The sequence below is a fragment of the Seriola lalandi genome, unplaced genomic scaffold (assembly GCF_002814215.2).
Source record: "Seriola lalandi dorsalis isolate HSWRI2012SDOR001 ecotype SW California unplaced genomic scaffold, Sedor1 jcf7180002054504, whole genome shotgun sequence".
In the NCBI taxonomy this organism is placed as follows: Eukaryota; Metazoa; Chordata; class Actinopteri; order Carangiformes; family Carangidae; genus Seriola; species Seriola lalandi.
In genome coordinates, this window is record NW_019525057.1 from 89156 (window position 1) to 107411 (window position 18256).

Here is an 18256-nt window from a genome sequence, read left to right on the forward strand (position 1 = left end):
TATAATTTCCTTGAAAACAGCATGTAAAAAAAATGGAGCTAAAAACCACATTAGCTGTGTAGTAATGATTTACAAGTAAAAGCTAGCTGGTCTGAGCTAAAACTAAAGCCAAATTTACTTTCCCTATTTTTTCTCTGTAATTTGAAAATATCGAGTTTGATGAACTAATATCTTGGTAGCTAATTCTTATTTCACATAAATAATGGGGGAAGTAACTGGATGTTGGAGAAAAGACAGTGACTGTTAAAACTAACCAACTTTAGCTTAGCAAAGTGGTGGTTGCTGCTATCTCAGCGTTTGACTTGGGTGGAAATCATGCAATTGGTTAAGCTGCCTTTAAATCACGTTTAAATAAATTAAAATGTTAGGTAATTAATAACATTGATTTCAATGACACATTTTTACTTTTTTATGTATTATGTGGCAAAAGATTTCTGTAAAACTAAAATTAAGAATCTGCAGCAATGCTAGCCGCTCTGTGAGGCTGTACTTAGCACTACAGTGCTTTGAGCTAAATGCTATCATCTGCATGCCAACATGCTCACAATGACAATTCCAATATGCGGATGTTTAGCAGGTATAATGTTTGTGATATTCACCATTTTAGTTATCATGCTAAGATTTGAAAGCCTAATAGGGCATGAGTGTCTGTACCACATTTTATGGGAATCCAAAATCCAAAAGTTCACTAAAAGTCAAAAATGCCAAAAAGAATCACCAAAGTCATTAGGATTATCCTCTGGTGACTACGAACGAACAACTTCATGACAATCCATCCAGTAGCTACTGAGACATTCCAAAGTGGTGTACCAACCGACAGACAAACATTGCCATCGAGCCAAGCTGCTTGAATGGCAAAAAAGGCATAAAATAATAATACATTCATGGTTGCAACGTTATTTGTTACACAGCTTGCCAGCCAGTTCACAGTTCACCGTCACTGCCTCCTTACTGATCTCTGCCTCTGTATGAACAGCACAAGTCTTTTTCTTTGACATTATTATTGGTGATCATCATCAAACGGACAGAGGGCTGGAATACTGGTTTGCTGTGTGTTGCATTTGAAAAAATTCAAGTCAGGCACAGGCATTTGCTTGTGAAACCCTCCACACAAAAAAGGGAAAATTTAAGAGTGGTTCTCAAATAGCCAAATTCCATTTTCTCCTCGACGCATCACAGTGGTGTGCTCACCTAGTAACTGGTAAACACACATCAACAATGACTAAAAAGCATTAATGAACCTTGAGATATTCTCCAAAGAAAACAGTTTAAGTGTTGCCACACTGCAAAGCTTGAGGAATATCATCCCTGCTGCTATAGCCTATTTGCCCCAGTAGGGCTATGTTTACACCAGATATTTGCCCCAGTTGTGCTTTTAATGATTTATTGTGTCAATGACTGTCATTGCTGGAGAGATTTAAAACAATAGAACATTAGGTATCCCTAGCTGACTGGCTAACACCTGACCAAGTTAAAGAGCTACAACTAAAATGCAGATTATGATCTGCCTTAAAGTGTTAGTGAAACCACATCCAGGGGCCAGAGCTCAACCTCAGACAATAGAGACAAAGACCTCATGCATGTGTGACACGTGCTCGAAAAGAAGACGTCCAGTCGGGCTTCACACAGTACATGTGGCCTTGGGGCGTGTGTCACACTGCTGCATTGTTGGTGCCTGATGCGGTCAATGTCAGGGTGGTGCTGGACAGCTGCTCATCTAACATCTAGAGAATAATTAGTTCTCTGGAAATTGAGGAGTTATCGTATTTAGTTAGCCTATTTGTTCACAATCAGGACTACCAGCCTGGTTATTGATTGGGGATGCATTTACCAAACACTGAGTATTATACGGTGGTGGAAAGTAACAAAGTACATTTACTGTACTTACTGTACTGTATTTATGCACAACATTGAGCCACTTTACAGTACAACTACATTACAGATATGTTGTACTTTTTTACTCCAATACATGTACCTGACCGCTTAAGATAATACATAAACTACCCAACAGTATATAAAATGATTAAATCGGCTCCACCTTGACCAGCTATAGCATTAATGGTGCTTACACATTAACGCATCAGTAGTATTGATCCATGCAATATATAATAACATGCTGAAAGGGGCTATACTGTATTATGATACTTTATGTAATAGTATATTTTGATGCCAGTACTTCCGTAGTTGTGAGCAAAACTTGGGATGCAGGACTTTTACTTGTGACAGACTATTTTCACAGTATTTTCTGGCTTGTTAGGGGCAGTGGAAACAAGCTATGAGCCCGACATATCACCTTTTAACTTTGCTTTTACCTCTGTTTTTTGTCTCTACCAACTCCTGAGGGAAATATCTGGCTAATCAGCTGCTAAATGCTTCACTTGGCCCACCAGCTAATGTTAGATGCTAAGTTTGTTAGTTGCCTGCCGTCGCCAAAAAAACTAAAATCTATGAGAGCCAGAAAAACAAAACAATGAGCTGAAAGATGCTAAAAAAAAAACTGTGTAGAGTTCAAAGGTACTGCAGAGTTGGATGATAATTCTCTCTGGGTTTATCACTAAGAGCCATCCCTTTTCACAATACACAGATACATATATATATATATAAATATTTACTATAGCTGAGTACTTCCAAAACTAAAAACTGATAATAGTAATGCACAATATTGCTTGTAAATCCATCTATGTACCCAATGTTGCAAACATACATTAATAGTCTTTATAATGATGACTGTTTCCAACGTTAGCATCTTACTTGCACCATGTAGAGGAGGATGCAATCTCATGTCACAAACAACGCAATACAGCTAACCATATCTTTGACACTGACTCAAGTCTAGACACATGCATATACCTGGCCCTGGTCTTTGGTTTGAATGTGGGAGGAAGATACCCCCCATACAGAGAGCTGCGCCTGTGCTACATGACAGTGAGATGACTAAGTATGAGGCCCGCTGCCTGTGGCACTGTGCAGGCATGTTCCATTCTGTCAGAGCTCTGCAGCACATAGGCACCATTTCACACGGTCCCCCGACTCTTGGCCAGGCGAGTGGGAACTTCAGCAGCTCTGCTGACAGCCTATACCGAGCACTTCAGCGCTGCGGCTGCAACTGCAACGTTTAACCTCCTTTCATTATGGTGGTCTCCTGAATGCATTCTGATAACAGATATATACAGAGCACAAATGCATGCATTCTGAGGTCAGGTGGTGGGAGGTGTGCCGGTGTTGCTGCATGAACAACGAGCAAAAAAAGCATCAAGGTGTAATTGTAAATCAGCTGTAATACCAGGTAAAAGGGCTGCAGATAGTGAGAAAATCCAATACATAACATTTTTTGTTGTTGTTGTTTTTGGCAGCCCAAATGAGAAAAAATGACTTCATTGTTCTTCATGAGTGACTCATTTATTATACAGCAGTGTGAGGAAAATGAACACTGAGTCCTATTGCAGGTATTTCCCCCAAAACAGTGAATATCTAATCTAAGCATTCTCCTCAAACCACCCCCCCCAGTATCAGAGACTGTTCACATTGTGTGTGGTCTCAGGGTGGAAAACCCTTCTGTGTTTGAGTCTTGAACGCCACCTACTGTTGCTTGGCAGAAATTGATTTGCTGGTGTAATGTGTAATGTATACATTTCTCTATGAGCTTTATGAAGTCAGGAAAAACAATAAATATAAAATCATTCCCCACATACAATAATTACATAAAAATATTTAAAGCATCTTTAAATTCCTATGGTTTGCGTACTGATCCTTAATTGCACCTTGTTCCCATATTAATTCATCCGCATCCAGACACTCAGCCGGATAATTCAGGTTGTTGTCGCTCCTCCTGCGGACCTCTTCTGTACATTAACATGTATGCTGTGCATCTGTAAAAATAATACAGAAATGTACAAAGGTTTTGCACCGCTAAGTTGGGACAGGAAAAGGATAAAAGGAACACATAACACTTTTTTAATACAATTAACAGGACAAAAAAAAGGGAGAATATAACTTCCAGGTTTTAAGGCGAAAAGAAGTTTGTTGTTGACAAGACAACAAGACGGACGACGGACAGATTTCCTCTATTTAAAAGTTTGGAAGCCCTCATCGCAAAAACACGGTCACCTTCAGTCTTTAATCCTCACTGAGGAACAGACAATAAGGTTTTATCTTAAGATCTAAGACTGTTTCTGTAAGTAAGAAGATAAAAGCTCCATGATGTCGGGAAGTCAAGCATTAAAGCATTGTCAATAAAAAACCTTAAATTTAACTCTAAAAAAGCAGCATGAGGCTGGTTTAAGCAGGTATAAATGGGAGTCACATGTTTTTGTTTTTTGCTTTTGTTGTGTGAATTGTAGAAATTTGTCTTTCTGGGTAATAACATGTCGATTAGTGAGTTTTAGAGGTGCTGTTAGGTGGGTTTGTTACTTTAGGAGAGAGCCAGGCTAGCTGTTTCCCTGCTTCCAGTCTTTAGTATAAGCTTAGCTCACTGGCTGGGGGTAGTAGTTTCATGTTTAGCATACAGATACATAAGTGATATCAATCTTCTTATCATTCAGCAAGTATCTGCAAGCGAAAAAATGCATTTCCCAAGAGGTTGAACGCTTCCTTTAAGACGAACTCCGTAACCTTCTTATCAAAAGAGCCTATACAAGACAAAGTAAACATAAATTGATGCTGGGCAATTTACCTGCTGTCTTCTCCAAATATTCGCTGCACATCTTGCCAGGAGGCCTGTGTGTTGGAATGAAAAGCCTTTGTAGATCATGATGGTTTAAGTAGTGAAACTTAAGACACAAACTCAGACTGTTTTTCAGAAAAGTATTCAACAAGTTCAAAAGCCAGAACTGCATTCAAGTGAGATTTTGTCTTATTGGACGAACCCGCTCTATGTGGCTGTCATCTGCATAGTGCCAGCGCTGGTTCACCCTGTCACGAACGTAGGCAGTATAGTGCCCACACACTGCGCTTCCAGAGTGCACTACCACTGCATACAGAGTGTACGTGCACTCATTCTGGAAGAGCAAATAAAGTTTTAGATGTAAAAAAAAAAAAAAAATACAATATCCAGATACTAGATAGGAAATACAATTACCTGGGCAAAGTCTGGTGAGAATCTCTCTTTAACAATCTCAGAGAAGTCAAAGGTTTCTGGAAAAGCAACCCTGCAATTAAGTTTTCGGGTGAAACCACGGCTATTTCGAAAACGTTTCAGGTGCACGCACAAGATACGAGGCAAGGAGAGCAGTTTGAGACCCTGAAAGAGAAATGAAAGAGAAAATAGTTGATGACTCTGTTAGTTAATATATTTTTGGGTAGCATTTAAACCAAGCCTCACCTGCTTGGATCGAGTCTTGGTCCCACATTGCGCACAAAAGCAGCAATTTATTCCCGTCAGCTCCTGCTCCGCTAAGAAGGAGGATATGCAGTCTTCCTGAAAACGTCACATTAACAATACTTGTAAATTGAAATCCAGGAAAGTTCAAACTATTAGTTTGAGAGTTTAGGAAATATGTTTATTTGCTTTCTTAATGAGAGTTAGGTGAAAGTTTCGAGACAATGTCAAGTCTGTAGGGTAAATATGTAATGGCAGCATGTAGCTGGTTAGCTTAGCTTAGCATAAAGACTGGAAACAGCTACCCTGGCTGTGTCAATAAAAACTCTCCTACCAGCCCATATTAAACATGTTAGATCATATATTTCATGTACAGACATAAGAGTAGTATCAATGGTCTCATCTAATTTTTCAAAAACTGTTTAAAACTATCCACAAAGAAGAAACTGCACCAGAGAGTTGTGGTGATCTTCCTTTATATGTAGAGGAAGACTGAGCAGGTAGCTGGTGTGAGTCTGGACAGAGGTGCAGTTTAAACACCGCAGGTGCGTCTCCACAGAAATCTTGTACAGATCCTTGATTTCAAGAGCCTGGCAGAGAAAGGGAAGTACATTTAGATCACGCACTTATAGGCGAAACATAAAGAATGCTGATGATTACAGACCAACCAGTGCTTTGTCATCCATCTGCTGTTGCATGAGGTTCAGGATGGAGAGGAACACCTCGTCGGCGTCATGCTGCACGTTAACTGCAAAACAACATTCCTGTAGTCACAGGTTGTGAAATAAACCACATCAGTATGAGACATCGACCGTGTAAGTCTGCGGTTCTTACGTCGAACACAGTTTCTGTCCAGGCAGCAGAGGAAGTCTTCATGGGGAACATGCTGAGGACGATCACTCTTCATGGCTGCGAGAACTCTCTTTAACTTCAGAGGGACATTACCACGGTCCTCTCTCACACCAGCTGCATCCCACCTTGTGCAATTTATAAACCACCATTAGTTTTGTTTTTGTTTTTTAAGCATTTTTTAAACACCTGAGAAAAGCAGCCTTTTTTCAAATTTTTTTTTACACATTAAAAGCATTGTTTGCCACTATGTCTGTCACTTCCTTATAGGCCCGGAATATATCACAACTTCATTATCTTACCTTTCTAGCACGTCTCCTACTTCCCAGGTAGCAGAGAGAGTCTGCAGTAAAGTGTTGGCACAGCAGGACAGACAGTAGTTGCTGAGGCCTCTCATTTCTGGGACAAAACAGGGAGAAGGTTATCCATCACTGGGTACATCCATCATCAGGTGCCCACCTAGAGGCCCAGGATGCCAATGGGGCTTTGAATGTGCAAAAACACCCACTTCATATATATATATATATATATATATATATATATATATATATATATATATGTATATGTGTGTGTGTGTGTTATTGAAATAAATAAATTAATAATTTATGGAAGAGCAGCAAAGGTTATTTCTGAGGAACTTTCCCTAAAAGGTTCTCTGAAGGTTCTACAAACATAACCTCCCAGAAGCGTCTTAGAAAACACCTTCCATTGCAAACCAAATACGACTACAGCCTATAACAGATCAATAATTGAATTGATACCAGTTTGATACAGAGTCAAAAACGAACGGTAAAGTTACATTTTGACAACGGCAGCATACTTGAGGTTTTTCTAGTTACATTCAAAACATATTCAACATCAACACTCATGGACATCACCGATGGTCTGCTCACCGTGGTGGAGCCCCCTCCTGAACAATGAGCAGATAAACCCACAGATCCTTGTATCAGTCATAAGGACAGACTTTACCTCTGACAGCGGCAGTAAGGACGCGGGGTTCAGTGGGAGAACAGGAGTCAAGAGTTTCGGGCTGTTTCCTGCGTAAACATCACCGTCACATCAGCTGCTTCTCGGGATCACTTTCGTTTTAAAGGTTTCTCCGCGCAGCGTCGCTTCACTTTGCTGAAATCGAAACTTAAAAGTTGCCATGCGCAGAATGTGAATAAGTAAAGCAGCTTTATTGACACAAAACACACGTATGAGCTTCTTGTGACAATTATTGAATTTACTTTATATCAATAAGATCTATTGCATCTGAAGGCTTCTGAATTGTGAAATTACATTTTGTCACTGATTTCAATTTTTGACGTTATGTTCCCATAGTATCCTAAATATACACAAATTGAGCCTTTACATAATGCAGATCTTTTTCTTTTTTTTTTTTTTTAACCTTTTCCAGTTGTTCCAGTAGTTGTTTACTACAGTTGTTTAAGTCTGAATAACTTTCAAAAGACATAAACCACAAAATCAAACTGGAATCTTCATTTATTATCATATTTTATTTGCATGTATTTGTTGTCATGTTGCTTGTAGTGATATATATATACTGCCATTATTTTGACCTCTGATGCATTCACTGTCGAATGACTGCTATTTTATTATCAGTCTGTGTTATAGGGGATGTAGGTGCAGCTGTTGTAAAACCTCAGTCAATCATTGTCCTGGTTAAATAAAGTACTGTAATTATGATGTTGCCTCATGATGGAAAATCTGGTCCTGCAACCTTCAGGATGTGTGAGTCAGGACCTGAGGTGAATTTATGGGAGTGGAAGAGCTCAGTGACGTGCACTGTAAAGGCTGAAAAAACATCAGCCTCTCACAGTCTGTGGAACATCTTGACAGTATCAAAAGTCTGTGGTTTGTAGCTAAAAAAAACAACACTGCAGGAAATGTTCTTGTTCCTTTGTTGATTTTCATAGGGACAAAGCCATGTTCTCTTAAAAAAAGGAAAAAAAAAAGAAGTCAAAACAATGGACAGAGTGTAAGTGTAAGGTAGTTTTCTGTCCTTTACAGTCCTTTGTTCTGAGGGAGAGAATGGGAGTACGGTGCAAACATGGAACTCCACATCTGTTTGAGCATCTGAAGAAGTTTGGAAATCCACATGAATGAAGACGGGAGAGCTGCGGGAAAAGAACAGGAAGAAAATGCACCAATTTATTCTTAATCAAATGTTTTATATTTCAACAATACCTGTGTTGGCTGATAGTGACATACAAAGAGAATTTTACCCAACCTGGATCCATTTGGACAAAGAGCATGTAGAGAAGGACAGCGGCCAGAAAGATCCTCTGTAGACTGAATGAGCCAGACCCGGTTACCCTCAGTTTTCTGTATAAAAAACTGAGCATGGCTTCAAGTTTACGGATTACAGCACCTGTAGAACACGAACACACTCAGAACGGCTGTCTGCATTTAATATTTGTACTTATATGATTTATTGAAATGCATCTAATCAGGAGCTGAGCTGAAATTTGTGACCTTTAGTTGAGACGGTATGTGCACTGATCTCGGAGTTTGGGCTGCAACCAGGACTTAGAGGTGGTTCTTGATTCTGCTGCTCTTTTTCTACTACAACATCCAGCGCTGTCTGTCTCTGGTCTTCTGTGAAGGCGCCGCTTCCAACCTCGCCAACGATCAACTCCCGAGCCTCCTCCGTGTGTCCCAGAGGCACGAGGACGTGCAGCAGGTACAACTCTGCGACGGTCCCGAACCCTGATACTCTGCTGTTGGACGGGCTGTGTAACCAAACTCTGGCTGCCTCCTGCATCACAGCTGACTCACCCACCTTAGAGTAAAGAAGTATGCTGCCGAAATGAGAGAGAGTAGATTCAATATGCATTTTAGAACTGAAGTGATTAGTCCAATAACCGATTAGTCAACAAAAGATTATTTTGAAGACTTTGTGATAATCGTTAATTGTTTCAGTCATTTTAAAAGCAAAAATAATCTTTAAATGTGAATATATGATCTGTTTTTCTTGTCATATAGGATAGTAAATTCATTATGTTTGGGTTTTGGACTGTTCAGATCAGACAGCACCTTGAGTTTTGATACATTTTTTCACTATTTCCACAATTGAATTTAGTTAATTAATTAATTGAGAAAATAACAGTCAGATTAATTGATTATGAAATTATTTGTAAGTTACAGCTATACTGTCTTTTTAACTGATTATTTTTTCATTCAATCAATTAAAACACATCAGATAAAAGTGACAAATAATCAAGTTGATGCATTGCCTGTTCAATGGTCCAAAATCTAAAAATATTCAATCTACATTAACTAAAAAAACATAAATTGATGACGCTTCACTTTAACAGGGAATAGTTCACAATTTTCGCTTTAGCCTATAACTCACTTGAACAATTCATCCTTTACTCAGATTCGTTGTTAAATAATTTTCTGTTGGCCTAATGGATTAATGGACTGATTGTTTGAGCTCCACTCACCACATCTGCATTATTTTTGCTGGTATTTTCTCTGGGTGCTCGTACTGCTGAAGCACCCAGGAGAGGACACCCTGCCACTGATTCAGCTCCGCCAGGGCTTGAATCCCTAAGATGCAGAAACCAGCTTTCAACTCTCCGCACCTGAGGAGACAAAACACACAAAGTCACAGTCACACCCACATCCAAGCTGCACGGAGCGTCCATGGTGCGAGCTGCAGACTTTCACCTGTTGTCCTCTGAGTCCATGCTGGCGAGACTCTGCAGACCTCTGTCGCAGGAGTCAAGAGCCGCCTGGAAATCCTTGTGGACCATCATCTGCTCTGCAGCCGCGTCCAACATGTTGAACATTTGTGTGAAGGCAGAAGAGAGCGGAGAGAGGACTGCTGACCGAGCTGCTAACCAGCTGGTCACGACAAATTTAAGAGAAAAACGACGGACACAACTGACTATTTACAATATCTAGAGATACTGCTTCACGTTTAGCAGCTAAGTTTATAGCTGGAAGCTAAATAAACCTGCGCGGAGCGTTAATATGTACGTTATATTCTCCTTAAAACTTTTTGTTTACAATCCGCGATCCCTCCATCTTCCTCACTTGACGCCACCAGCCAATCAGACGTCACGGTCTTCAGATCGGCTGTTGTAGCCAATCACGTTGCAGGTTCTTCCAACTCACGTCATTGCGTTTTTTTTCCTCGTCTTGTAAACACGTGTACACCGTGGTGTGTGTGGAAATTTAAAAACCTAACTCAAACTACGTGTTGATAACGTAAGTAACACTTACTGGTTACACTGTGGAATATTTCTAACAGAATTTAGCACGTCTAATTAGCTAACGTTAGCTTTAAAGTGTGTGTTGTTGCGAAATAATCCATGGTAGCACCTGGATAGCTAACTAGCTAGCAAACTTTACTGAGCTTGCTATGGTATAAATTAACTCCAAAAGTAATTTGAGTGGGTGTAGTTAACTCATACAAAGCCATGTCATTTAACTTCAACGAATTAGCGACAATGTATAGCCTTAACTTTATATTCAGGTGATGTGTGGACAAATATGTCCTATCTGTGATCTCGTGTCATGTAAATCGTGAGAACGTTCCTTCTTCTTTACATTAGTAAACCACTATTAAACTACTTTGTGTTGAAATTTATATACATCATAAATATAATTTTGAGGAAGTTATCATCAAAAACACATATAAGCCGTCCAGTGAGCTGACATGTTAAATATCACATAAGAACATAATTTCTCTTTATGAAAAAAGAAGTGTAGGATCCTAAAGAACTGCCTGTCATGACCATATTCAATTTACCAGTAACATCACTGTATATAGAGGGTTCTGTCATGTGTGACTGACATGTTATTGTTTCCCCTCAGAACATCCTCAAAATGGCAAAAAGCCTACGGAGCAAATGGAAGCGGAAGATGCGCGCAGAGAAGAGGAAGAAAAATGCTCCTAAGGAGCTGGCTCGTCTGAAACAGGCTCTGAATCTGGACAAGAAAGGAGAAGCTGCCATGACTGATGTGCAGGAAATCGCCACTGTGGTGCCAGCTGACAAGATCAAGAAGACGGATGTTGACATGGCAGAGGCAGAGGGTGACGGTGAGGGACTGCTTGAGCACAACATGGTCCACAGGGATAAACAGCTTTAACGTTGTGGCTTTTTACAGTGTTTGTAATAAAAGACTCAGACCAGGTTAACTTTTTGCATTATTCTTGGTTAGTTGAGAAGCTGACATCAAGCTTCAAAGAGTTAGAGGAGCACAATTTTTTACATCATACACTGAGCACTTGACAGTGATGAATATTGTGTTACTTCTGTCGGTCAGTTTGACAGTGAGTTCCTCCAACAGTGTGATTGTAAGTAAATGATATTACCATTTTGTTTTTGTGGAACGTTTATTTTTTTAAAACCTTTCTAATTTAGCCAATCTTTGCCTTTTGTGTTCCAGATGGGAAGATGGACATGGATAGCAAGCGCAACAAGGCAACACTGTTGGATGAAAATGGACAGTACCCTGCGTGGATGAGCCAGCGGCAAGCCAAGAAACTGAAAGGCAAACGGATGGCGAAGAAAGGCGGCAAGGGCAAGAAGAAGGGTATCGCCTGGTGAACCTGAGGAGACCAAAAGACCTTTGCTTTGCTTTAAAGACTTTTGATGCAGAAACACAGGAGGATCATTTCATGTATTGATTAATGCGTGATAACTGTCACCTTCTGTTATTGGATCTCATTCACTTCAGTGGATTACAAGATTCATGGTCGTGCCACAGAGCCTGTTATTGTAAAGTAATTCACTGAAGGAGCGTGTTTGTTCTTATGGAACAGCAGCACCACCTTAATGTTAGGAGGCAAGTTTTAAGGAAATAAGACTCATGCAAAATGTGTCTCCCCTTAGCTTGTCTTAATACAGCATAACAGTGCAGGTGATAGGTATATATTCTCTATTACAATTTAAATCTTTTCATATTCTGATAAAAAAAAAAAAGATTTACAGATTCATGTCTTGCATTGTTCAATATAGGTATTTGTTTAAAGGGGCAGCCTCGTGGCTCAGGTTCAACTTGAGGGAGACTGAGGACATTTGTTGCATTTTCTCATTTCGTGTTATCTCTGTTGTCAGACTCTAAATTAATGCAGAATATTTTTCAGATTTTGCTGCATATGCCACGATATAGAAGGTATACGCAAAACCATTATTGAATGAACTGTGTTGTAGATAAACCTTTCACATGTAAAAACAGTAACTTCATTTGTTTTGTTTTTTCAGTTTTTAACAACAATTTGTTTCGCCACATATGATCATGATAAACTACAATTCCAGTGAAAAATGATAACAGCTGTAATGTTACTGTAAATTGACAGTGATGAAACATGGATAGTAATAAAGGATGTTGCTGTACAAACAACACAAAGGCGCCTGCCTATAGAATATTTTATTGACTTCAAGATACAAGATGTAACTCCTTGCCATTAACATTTGGTGGTCATAAAACCCTAAGACACTCCTTGCCACAGACCCCAAGCGAAATGTTACAGTAAAAGGTTTGAAATCAGCTGATCAGAATGCTTTTGGCACAAGTTTGCTGTGATCAATCACATAAATACAGTTAAATTTCTTCTGTTGAAAAAGCTTGTGCAAAGAAAAAACCCAACTGCCTGAGAATGTCGCTCTCTACATCAGCTGAACGTAAGCAGCCGGGAACAGACCGATGCGTCCGTTACAGTGTCCCTTCCACCAGCCTTCATCGATCATTTCTATGTTGGTGATCTCATCACCTGGGTTGAAGGAAATCTCATCATCCGCCTCTGTGGAAAAGGGACAACATGATTTGTAGTTGCAAGCGTGGAGTTGATCATTAAATGTCAAAATATGAAAATGTGAAGAAGTGTCCTACCTCCCTCATAGTCGTAAAGTGCTAAAGCCTTCTGGCCACATGTCAGGTCTTCGTAATCGTTTTCCGCATCTGTAAAAGAAAACACTGAAATGAACCGGGTGTTTCATATGTGAGAGCGCCGACGTTTAACTGCGGCCGACTCAGACACAGACCTGTGGATGGAGGAGGAAGTGGTTCAGCAAGGTCCTCGTACTCCCCTTCATCCACGTCCACCTCAGTTGACCTGTGAGGTAGTGGCGGGGCGTCCTGTTCAAGGAAATCCTCTGAGTGTGGAGGCAAGACCAGGGGCTCGTCGTATATCGCTTCATCCTTGAAACATCAGCAGAATATCTTTGATTTCATGATCTCAAATCCTGGAGATGACCTGACAAAACTTACAATCTTAGCCCCAGTTTTTTACCTCTCGTGTATTAGCGTTACGTTTGAGTCGCAGAGCAAAGCATCTGTTTTTCTGAGCTGTTAGTCTCTTTGAACCATCTGGACTGAGACAGTTCTGTATGACATCCCTCGGCTTTTAAGTCATTAACAAAAAATATTTGTCCCATAAGATTTATGTCTTCATTCAGAACCAATGGGCTTAGGGCTGAGTGAGAGATTTACTAACACATTGTGGGTTTTGGTCTTTTCATGACATTTGATGACAATAACAAAATTATAACCTTATCCTTTAAACAAATGAATCAAATTAAACTATTATTTGGTACAACTGACGTTTGATTGAATCAGTGTCTTACCTCTGGCTCTGGTTCTGGCTCTGGTTCTGGTTCTGGCTCTTCTTCTGGTTCTGGTTCGGGTTCGGGTTCTGGTTCTGGTGTTTCATATACCTCTGGCCTATGGTGGTGTATTTCTGGTTGTGGCAGGTCATACTTTGTAGCCACATCTGGAACAGGTGGTGGACGAATTTCCTCCTCTCTGCTGCTCTCTTCCTACAGGAAACACAAAACGGTCACAAATATGCATATTAACCATTAATTAAATTTTCCCTCTTTACATATTTACAGTGCACGTTTTTACCTGCTGTCTGCGTTTGGCTTCCTCTCGCTCTCTCTTCTCTCTGGCCTGTCTCCTCGCTCTCTCTTCTTCTACTTTCTTCCTGTTCTCTTCGTCTGAAGCCTTGGCCATGCTCTCAAATCGTGCTTTCAGTTTTCCTGCACCTGCACTTGCTGCATGAAACAGATAGACATTCATATGTGATATATGTGATATGTATATATGTATATATGAGTGTAGTGCATTGGCAGTGACCTCTGTCCAGTTTCCAATGGTTTGAACAGAGAAACAATTCAACACTTGTGGATTTAATGGGGTTGTTTAGAGGAAGAAAATGAACATACAGGCCTCCAATGGTTGTGTCTTTTCATAAGCAGAGGAAGGGGAGTCCATATCCGAGAAGCCGGCTGCGCTCTAGAAGAACATGTACTCATTTAGAAAAGTCAAAAGAGACAATTATCATTCAGTTTTCAGTCTTTCAATCCAGGTTACTGCTGGAATGATTAGTTAATTAGTCGATAAGTAAAATGGCAGATAAAATGAACAATTAAAACCATTAATTAGTAATTTTTCAAGGAAAATGCTCCTTATCCGTGTTTTTGTATCGTCATATGTAGCAAATATAACATCACACACTCCTGCCAGTAAGTACATTTGATTTGATTTGATTTTAATTAGAGCCCAGTTCAACAAAATAATTCATCAATTAACCCTGGCAGATTAATCAAGAATGAAAATAGTGAGTTGCTAATACTTTGGCTAATACTGACCTTATCCATGCGATCTGCCTGTACTCCATAGCGACCACCAAAACCTGCTGAATAATCTAAACAGAGATAAATTTGTTCAGCCTGATGAACTGTAAATCCTCTGATAATTCTTTATTCTACATACGTAGGTGTTGTCTCACCTTTTTGAGACTGATGTTTCTCCGTCTCACTCTTATAATCATAGCCCAGCGCTGCTTTATCTACTTTCTCCTTCTCAACGCCAAACTTCCCTCCAAATCCCTTTGAATAATCTGGTGAAAATTAACAAAGAATAAAGTGAATGGATCTGAAGTGAAAACGTGTCCAAACGGACAAATGCTACAACCTAAACTCACCTTTCTGTGACTGATGCTTCTCAGTTTCTCCTTTATAGTCGTATCCCAAAGCAGCTTTGTCCACTTTCTCCCTCTCCACCCCGTACTTTCCTCCAAATCCCTTCGCGTAGTCTGTTGAAAATAAGATGCAAATGCAAAATAAAGCAAAATCTGAGGCCGATTGTGTCAAAACTGGCGAGTGACACGGCTTAAACTCACCTTTTTGTGACTGGTGCTTCTCTGTCACGCTTTTATAGTCGTACCCCAAAGCGGCCTTGTCGACTTTTTCTTTCTCCACTCCGTATTTTCCTCCAAATCCCTTGGAGTAATCTACAACCATAAAGGATTGTCAGGAACATGTTGAATTATAACTTCTACCTTCTGTTAAGTAAGAAAAGGAGAATATTGTATATTAGTAGCTGGACAGTCGACCTACCTTTCTGAGATGCATGTTGCTGCGCTTGCTCTTTGTAATCAAAGCCCATGGCAGACTGCACAGATAACACAGAGACTGTATTTAATAATAATAAACAAATAAATAAGAGATTACGTTTATTAGATAATAATAAACGTAATCTCTATCGCACCTTTCATACAATGCTTAAAATGCAGCTCAAAATACTTTACATCATATTGCATTAAAACATTTAGACAAATAGACAAATTATAAGGTGGCAAACAAAACTGTAAAATACAACAGAACAGGGGAGAATAACACATTTTAAAAGGAATGAACAGAAGTTGGATGTCAGATATTCATGGGCAGGTTGTTCTACAGTTTTAGTCCATATTAACACAAGGCTGCCTCTCTCTATATGTATTTGTTTTTGTACAGAGTAAAGAGGAAGAGACAGTCTGCAAAGTATGGAGGTGCTAAATCATTCAGAGCCTTGTAAGCAAGTAATAAAATTTCTAAATGGATGAACAGAGTCAGTGCAAAGATGCTGAAGTAGGTGCAGTGTGCTCTCTTTTACTTGTTTTTGTCAAATCTGTAGTTTCACAAGCTGTGAGCAAAAGAGTCCACTTATCCTCTAACCTTATCAACACGGTCTTTCTGAACACCAAATTTCCCGCCAAACCCTCGTGCCGCATCTGTCTGGGAAGAGTGCTGCTCAACCTGTGCCACATAGTCGTGACCCTTAGCCACCTGGACAGAAGAGACACATTCATGAACAAATTCAGCCCGTGGTTAATATAAGTAGTGGATGCAGAATAAACGGTAAAATAGATCAAATCTGGCAGGACATGAGAGGAGCGTATCACCATGTACTGAGTATCAAAAAGTTCAAGTTGTTAACCTTGTCCATTCGGTCCTTCTCCACTCCAAACTTCCCTCCGTATCCATAGGATGCTTTGGGAACGTGCTCTTTCTGCTTCACCTGCTCATGCTCCACAGCCACCTTGCTTCTGAGCTCTGCAACACTGGCAGGTAACGCAGGGGTCAAACATACTGACTTCGAAATGGCTGTCATCCACACATCCTGCTAGTGATATTTGTCCTTTGAAACTTGGGCTATTCATCAGTATTATTGCAAATACTCTTCACTTTAATGTGTGTAATATGTTGAATACATCAGTCTCTGCATATGTGTTTTGACATTGTTAGGGAACAATAGAGACAATTAAAGTTGTGACTGTATAAAGAGATAAATGAAGTGTTAAGATTCAGAACCAAGAAGGTTCTTCTTATTAATGGCTTACAACTTTATAAAGGGGAACAAAATTAGTAAACAATGTCTTATTCCTACATTCAGCACTACTGCCTGAATTTATGGTCTCTCCATGTCAGCAGTGGTTTAAATGTCACTGTCAGTGTCATGATCATATATTACCCATATTAGGAGACAGTCGCTGCCTGACAGCCTATGCTCTGCTCTCACTTCCTCTTCCTGTTCCTACGCAGCAATCATCTTCTCTACCCATCTCCTTCTTCTACGCAATGGTTTATCTCCAGAAACAGGTTCTGCACCTTCCTACCTGATGTGTTCTTTACGTCCCGAGCCCTCGATGGTCTTGGCTCCCCACCGCTGCTCCTGCTCTGACACATCATTCTGAAACACAAAGGTACAGACTGAGGATGACACACGAGGCTGCGTGAGGGGTTTTTGCACCGACATATATTTTCTCCACAGTACCTCAAAGTCAGGGTCCGTCTCCCAGTCGTCCCCCTCTGCAGCCACCTTCATGCTCACATTGTGGCCCACGACTGACTTCCACATCTGTGGGGGAATTAAAACAATATAAGACAAACAGGACAGTTACATTCAAGACAGTAGTTAACAGTGATTAATGGCCTGTTAATGTGTTCATACCTGCACAAATTCAAAACTGTCACAGACTTTATTTATTGCGATGACTGAAATAATTATGGTACAACCACAATGCTCTGACCACCACTTCCTTAAGTAGCCAAAAAGGAAGTTAAGATATATTCAACATGAAACTTTATTTCCCCATAATGAAACACACTCAAAGTTCTCATGTTGTAAAATGAGAAGAAAACACAACATCATAACAACAAAGCATGTAAGATAATTATATGACTTTATATTTTAAAGAGTATAAAATCCTCTGGAAACATTACTTCAAGAGTGACACTTAACATATGTTGAGAATTAATGCTAGGCTATGAATTGTCAATTTAATTTTAACTATAATAAAAAAAATTGTCATATTTTACTATCATAAGTGGTAGCTGTATGTTAGTAAATATAGTAGAAATAATATTGGACATAATATTGTTAATACTGGACATACAGTGCAGGTGCACGTTAAGTTAGAAAAGCTATCTAATGTTAGCTAATGTTAGTCTTACTGTATTGTTTTAGCATTTTGAGGAAGTCTGTCGCGTCTATAGCTGCATTAAACTTTGGTCATACTTGAACTAACGGTCAATTGTACAATAGTTTAGACTTCGTCTAGCCAACTTCCTTAATAAAACTGACACATGAACAAGATAAAAGCACATAAAACATAACAGCACTGCTCGTTGAGTTAGTTTAAAGAATAAAATAACGTTACCTTTGATTCGTCAGCGCAGGAATATCCGTGTTTAGGTCGATATTTCAACCACAAAGTCCTCAGTCTTTTTTCACACAGGCTGTGACAGTCTGATGGGGGCGACACAGGAACGAGCATCCAGTGCACGTGAACGCGCGTTGATGTAA

The 18256-nt window shown here is 39.7% G+C and overlaps 4 protein-coding genes across 6 annotated transcripts; 1 reads left to right on the plus strand and 3 right to left on the minus strand.

Annotated features, from left to right (window-relative positions):
- Window positions 1-3377: 3377 nt before the first annotated feature.
- On the minus strand, window positions 3378-7294 carry usp18 (ubiquitin specific peptidase 18). 2 transcript variants are annotated; one of them, XM_023413137.2, is made up of 10 exons: window positions 7136-7294; window positions 6469-6565; window positions 6152-6294; window positions 5986-6065; window positions 5770-5907; window positions 5321-5416; window positions 5078-5239; window positions 4866-4997; window positions 4673-4716; window positions 3378-3869 (listed from the first exon to the last, which is right to left on the minus strand). In XM_023413137.2, exons 2-10 carry the CDS (start codon window positions 6561-6563, stop codon window positions 3797-3799), a joined length of 963 nt encoding a protein of 320 aa, XP_023268905.1. In that variant the 5' UTR covers window positions 6564-6565; window positions 7136-7294; the 3' UTR covers window positions 3378-3796. The 2 variants fall into 2 exon arrangements, with proteins under 2 accessions (XP_023268905.1, XP_023268904.1); XM_023413136.2 differs by having other exon boundaries at window positions 7060-7278.
- A 352-nt stretch (window positions 7295-7646) lies between these two features.
- pex26 (peroxisomal biogenesis factor 26) lies at window positions 7647-10210 on the minus strand. The gene is made up of 5 exons (XM_023413138.2): window positions 9842-10210; window positions 9616-9756; window positions 8645-8970; window positions 8400-8540; window positions 7647-8286 (listed from the first exon to the last, which is right to left on the minus strand). Exons 1-5 carry the CDS (start codon window positions 9961-9963, stop codon window positions 8174-8176), a joined length of 843 nt encoding a protein of 280 aa, XP_023268906.1. The 5' UTR covers window positions 9964-10210; the 3' UTR covers window positions 7647-8173.
- Window positions 10211-10228: 18 nt separating this feature from the next.
- llph (LLP homolog, long-term synaptic facilitation factor) lies at window positions 10229-12532 on the plus strand. Of its 2 annotated transcripts, none has more exons than XM_023413139.2 (3): window positions 10229-10384; window positions 10994-11219; window positions 11570-12532. In XM_023413139.2, the coding sequence occupies exons 2-3, from the start codon at window positions 11006-11008 to the stop codon at window positions 11728-11730; spliced, it is 375 nt and encodes a 124-aa protein (XP_023268907.1). In that variant the 5' UTR covers window positions 10229-10384; window positions 10994-11005; the 3' UTR covers window positions 11731-12532. The 2 variants fall into 2 exon arrangements, with proteins under 2 accessions (XP_023268907.1, XP_087031937.1); XM_087175811.1 differs by having other exon boundaries at window positions 10994-11213.
- Window positions 12533-12538: 6 nt separating this feature from the next.
- On the minus strand, window positions 12539-18225 carry hcls1 (hematopoietic cell-specific Lyn substrate 1). Its single transcript, XM_023413135.2, has 16 exons — window positions 18111-18225; window positions 17225-17308; window positions 17067-17140; window positions 16388-16511; window positions 16126-16236; window positions 15526-15580; window positions 15309-15419; window positions 15111-15221; window positions 14916-15026; window positions 14776-14831; window positions 14350-14419; window positions 14030-14178; window positions 13750-13941; window positions 13168-13324; window positions 13016-13084; window positions 12539-12926 (listed from the first exon to the last, which is right to left on the minus strand). Exons 2-16 carry the CDS (start codon window positions 17306-17308, stop codon window positions 12793-12795), a joined length of 1608 nt encoding a protein of 535 aa, XP_023268903.1. The 5' UTR covers window positions 18111-18225; the 3' UTR covers window positions 12539-12792.
- Window positions 18226-18256: the final 31 nt, after the last annotated feature.